The following is a 5,032-nucleotide window of genomic DNA, read 5'->3' as shown; positions in this document are numbered from 1 at the left end:
GCATGCTTCAAATGATTTATGAAAACTTCAGGAACAGTAACAAGATGGAACAAAGCAATTCTGCTTTATAATCTGTGTTAAAACGAGGATTTAGATGAAGACGAACCCGGTGAACTGCATTGGCACGTTCCCTGTTACGTTTAGCTTCTGTGTTAATTACAGAAGAACCTCTAGATTCCAGCCAGGTAATTCCTTCCTCATGAGTGGGTGCAATCCATGTTTTCTAACCACCTCTCCCTTGTAAAGATGACACTGATTATGCTTCAGATATGCTGGTGGATTAGGCATTCTTGTTAATACAGTACATTAGAGTAAATAGTAGAGCAAATAGACTTCCATAAAATGTCAGAGAGTAAAACTGGCACAGCGTGAAGGACTGTGGGGGAAACAGGGTTGGTAGGTTTGCCCTTAGAATTTGCAAGGTGATTCTCTGTGTTTCTAAATTTTCTTCCGCGTTTGTCTTCACCTCTACTTGTTACCAAATCTGCAGCAGCTGTTTTTCAGTTTCCTTCAAACAAAAAAAGGCACAATGCACAAATGCAAGTTTAAGAGATATCCTGCTATATTTAATCTGCCAAAATAGACCCCATTTGCAATCAGCTATTACAGCCAGGATTTCCATGGAAATACTAATAAAGAAGTCTTGAGCAAATTACAATAATTACAGAGCAGTGCTGCCATGTTGAGTACTTCTCCTGGGAGTCTGTCTCTAGGTCATTCTTTGCTTTCTAAACACAAAAACCCAAATTATAAAATGTATCAGCATGAGGTGTCTGTCTTGATTCAGCACTTAAAAACCAGCTCATGTCTTTCCAAGCAAAAGTTATAACATTATAGCGCTATAACAACATTATAGCAGCACTGAAATTATTGGACTAAAAATGAAAGAATTGAGGATAAGATTAAAGGATGACTCTTTCAAAAAGAACCAGTTAAAAATTACCCTGTGTAAGATATTTTTATCCATGTTTTTCTTGTTTCTTAGAGGTTGTTGCATGCTGATATCTAGCCATATTTCTTATTTAATTTTGTTATATTTTAATTTCTTTATGAAGTTACAGGATGCTTGGTGTGAAGATAAATGAGATGATACCGGTCCTTTTATTAAGGAACATCAAAGCTGAGACCTTTGAACATTTATACATATAGTCTCAAATTTAAGGATATAGAGTTCTAAAATGGTAATTTACTTAAGTCTTTTTATGATGAGGTTGTGGTTTGGACATAATCCAAACAAATTGAAGTCCAAATAATCTTGTCCACATAATTTAGAATTCCCTGCTGGATCTGAGAATTTCCTTCCTGTCTGATTTCTGTCTGTTCTCATCCAGATTTACTTTTAAACAGTATTCATTAAAAGTCATGCAAAAACTGTAATCCTGCAAACACTCTGGTGTGTGACAATTTCACTGTAGTTAGTAGCTGTATTCTTACAATGTTAGTAGTAAATATGGATGAAGAGCTGGCCTAAGATTTTTCTGCTCTGGGACCCAAATTAATTTTGCCATGAAGGGTAAATGGCTAAAGAGGTATTGAGAAGAAAGGCTGAAGACATTGGTGAGGGACTCTTCCAGATTGCTGAGAGACTTGTAGAAGTCTAATAGAAAGAGCCAGACTTGTTGTTTTGCCAAAACCTAATTGTTTGGCATAAATGACACAATTGTTTCCTGTTTTACACCTAGCCCAAGCATTATTGGCAAGTACTTGAACGAGGATTGCAAGACAAGGTGTTACAATTCCCTCCTTAATTAATATTCTCAAATGATAAACAGAGGCATTGCATTCCAGTATATCCCTGGATAGACTGGATTTCTTGTGTTCGGGAACTTTCAGAGCACCCAAAGTAGAAGAATTTGTCTGTTTCGTTGAAAAAGGGGTAGGGGGGAAAGGCAAACAATACTTGAAATAAAATATGGCAGTCACATACTGGCTTATCCAGCAGAGGGAGTAGTTTACCAGTGTTGGGAAAGGCAGTGTGGGAATCTGCCCATAGGAAAATTTGTGATAAAACCCATTTAGCTGTTTATTATTTAAAATATTGCATGCCACGAGTTCCAATGACAAGTGATGCATTTATATTTTTTTTAATATAGTCAACGGTCAGCCACACCTTGCAAATTACATTTCTGTTAAGAGGATTGAAAAGGTGCTAAGGTTGGAATTGGTGTGTTGACTAGTGTTGCAAATATTCAGATGTCTAAACTGAAGACAATGGCCTTTAATTTTGTCTTCACCTTTTCGTATTGGTCTTGACTTAGATTCCTGGAAGCACAGAACAGTTTGGGTTGGAAGGAACTTTCAAAGAACATTTAGCACAACCACCCTGCCATGAGCAGGGACACCTTTCTTTCACTTGATCAGCTTGCTCAAAATACCATCCAGCCTGACTCTGAACATTTCCAATAATGGGGCATCCCAACAACTTTTGTTCAGCTATCTTCAGAGATCCCTTCCAGTTGACATCACTGTCTGATTCTGTCCCTACGCAGGGTGCTGATTAGAGCATGCAAGGCCTGTCCTCTACCTGCCTGCCCTGCTCTCTGTCTCTGCAGGGCAAGGGGCAACTTGACAGGCAACTTGCCTTTTTTGCCTTTGTGCCATGCATGGCTTTTGCTCTTTGTCCACAGCATGGGCTTGATTTAGAGCCTTCCTGTTTTCCTTTGTCCTCCCACCATGCTTTCTGAAAAGGATTCAAGCACAAGCTCCACATTAATTTAATAACAGCAAGAGGCCATGTCTTGAAAGGAAAGTAGTATTGCATACCATGTTTTGACATTTTTACCAGCCACAATAACTTTTTGTTTATAATTTGCAATAAATATTCACTTAAATAACTGCAATTTGCCCATATATATTAATATACTTTGAATTATATTAATATACTTTGAATGTTCTTGCTGTATGTGAGCTGAAAGTCCAAAAGTAAATGATCCATGTCCTTTAGCTGAAGATAGCCAAAGGACAAATGAGAAAAAATGGTTCATTAGTTATTGTGCACTGTTACTAAAAGATAATGTAAAATTGTATAATAAAACAATCCTGAAAAGCAAATATTTTTTACCTGCATTTTGTTTTCAGTGTTGGTTACAGGATCAGTTTTTGCCCATTCAACCTACTCTTTACCTCATAGTATTAAACTTGCTTTAGGTTCTGTTTCTTATTTAAGTAAATAAAATTATCCTATCTTATATACATTTTTTAAATGCACATTAAAAGCAATGAAATTCTTTGTAGGAATTGCTAAATAAATGCCACTTATTTTACTATTCTAAAATCAGTACATAGGTGACTACCAATGGAATTATGCTGATACATGCAATATTACCTTTAAAATTGAATGAAAGGGAACTGGTAAAAAGAAATGCCTCTATTTTGCAGTACTTTAAAAGATTCTGGTGAACTGTGTAACAGCTTCATAACTAGATGGTACTTTGCTATAAATACAAGGAATTAATTTGCAGTTTCTTTTAGAAGGTGTTACTCTGTGTTGTATTTATTGCTCATCCAGAAGATCCACTTACATTTTTAGAAGAAAAGCTGAGAGAAATAATGGCAGAGGGATTAGATACTTTCTTGTGATACATACTCAATTAGTCTCTGTGTGTGTGTGCTATGTGGCTTATTATATTGCACTTGGACTTTAAAAATATGCTAATGGTACTGCATCTTCTATGTAGACGGCAACTTAAATGATAATATTGCCTTTTGCAAATATTGATGGCATATGATATTGCAAGAACAGTAAGACAATATGTCTAAAAACATAGAATATATTTTATTTTTATATCCATGGGTTTGGGGTGGTTGGGGTTTGTTGCTTTTTTTTGCGGTTTTTTTGGGGTTTTTTTTGTCTACCGAATATTTAATGAATAGTTTTTTTTTGGTTTTTTTTTTTGTCTACAGAATATTTAATGAATATAGCCTCCACTTAATGCTCCTCTTTGTTTAGTTGATATACTAAACCCTTACTTTTGTGGTAATCAAAACCGAGATGATGTTAAGTCTTTTAACTTCATTGCTGTCCACAGCACATTTACCTATATGAACCAGGGATGTGTCTTTCAAGCACTGCATCTTTAAGTGAGGTATTTCTCTTTTTTTTTTTCTGTTCTCTGTGTGTTCTTTCACCATGTGAAATGAAGAGAGCACAGCATGAGATAAAAAAAAAATAAGGATTTAGTTTTGTTTATATTGGAATCTTAGAAAATAATGTGATATTTCTTGCTTTAATATTCTCTGTGTTTTTCTGTCTGAAGTTTTCAATGGGGTGTGAGTAATAAATCCTTAATCTTTGGATCCACTCACTAAACAAGTGAGTCAGTAAGTTGGCATGCAGTGTGGCTGGATTTTTCTCTTGATTATCTCTGTATAACTGTACTCAATTTTGTCTTCTGTTAGTACATCTGTCCTGAGTTCACAGCAATTAAATTTCAGCTGTTTCCTCTTTGCTGACTATTCAGTTAGTATTCACATCAGTCCAAAAGTGGAATGCTTTCTTTATACAGTACACTTATGCAAAAACAAACTTGTTGCACTCAAATCCTCTCATAGATTTTCTTAGGAGTAAGAGCAATACATGAGATAAATCCCAGTATTTTCTGAGGCCCATTGCTTTTTGTACTTTCAAAGGATCATATTTCCTTTAAAGTGATATCTTTAGCCCATAGTCTTACACAGTTTTGGTTTTGTAGAAATTCAGACAGGTTTATTAAAATACTAGTTAGAATCATATGGTTAATGGCTGACGTAACAATGGGTCATGAAACAATTTTAGCAAAGAGTAACTCAAATATTTAGTATGTTAAATAGCTGAATACAGCTGATCAATGAAAGAGTGGACATGAGGGATGAAAACCTGCATTTCACTTATTGAGCTTTCCTTCAAGCACAGAAATTTGTTCTGGCTTGCATGCTAATTTAACTTTTTCTTCAACTTCTCTGTGTAAAAACAGTAGTGTCATTTGGTAGTGAAGTACTTCTAACCATACACAGAAAATTATACTTGAATGCTCATCACTTCAAATTAGATCCT

The 5,032-nt window shown here is 35.3% G+C and overlaps 1 protein-coding gene across 1 annotated transcript in view; it reads left to right on the top strand.

Annotated features, from left to right (window-relative positions):
• Positions 1-5,032, top strand: part of FBXL13 (F-box and leucine rich repeat protein 13) — a 64,433-nt gene that overhangs the window by 279 nt on the left and 59,122 nt on the right. The window contains 2 exon segments of the mRNA XM_041405321.1: positions 3,475-3,575; positions 4,399-4,459. Coding sequence (XP_041261255.1) covers positions 3,475-3,575; positions 4,399-4,459 — 162 coding nt within the window.

This window comes from Onychostruthus taczanowskii, unplaced genomic scaffold, assembly GCF_017590055.1.
Source record: "Onychostruthus taczanowskii isolate IOZ18803 unplaced genomic scaffold, ASM1759005v1 scaffold23, whole genome shotgun sequence".
Lineage (NCBI taxonomy): Eukaryota > Metazoa > Chordata > Aves > Passeriformes > Passeridae > Onychostruthus > Onychostruthus taczanowskii.
The sequence above is the reverse complement of the archived record's forward strand: the minus strand, read 5'-3'. Positions and strand labels throughout refer to the sequence as shown.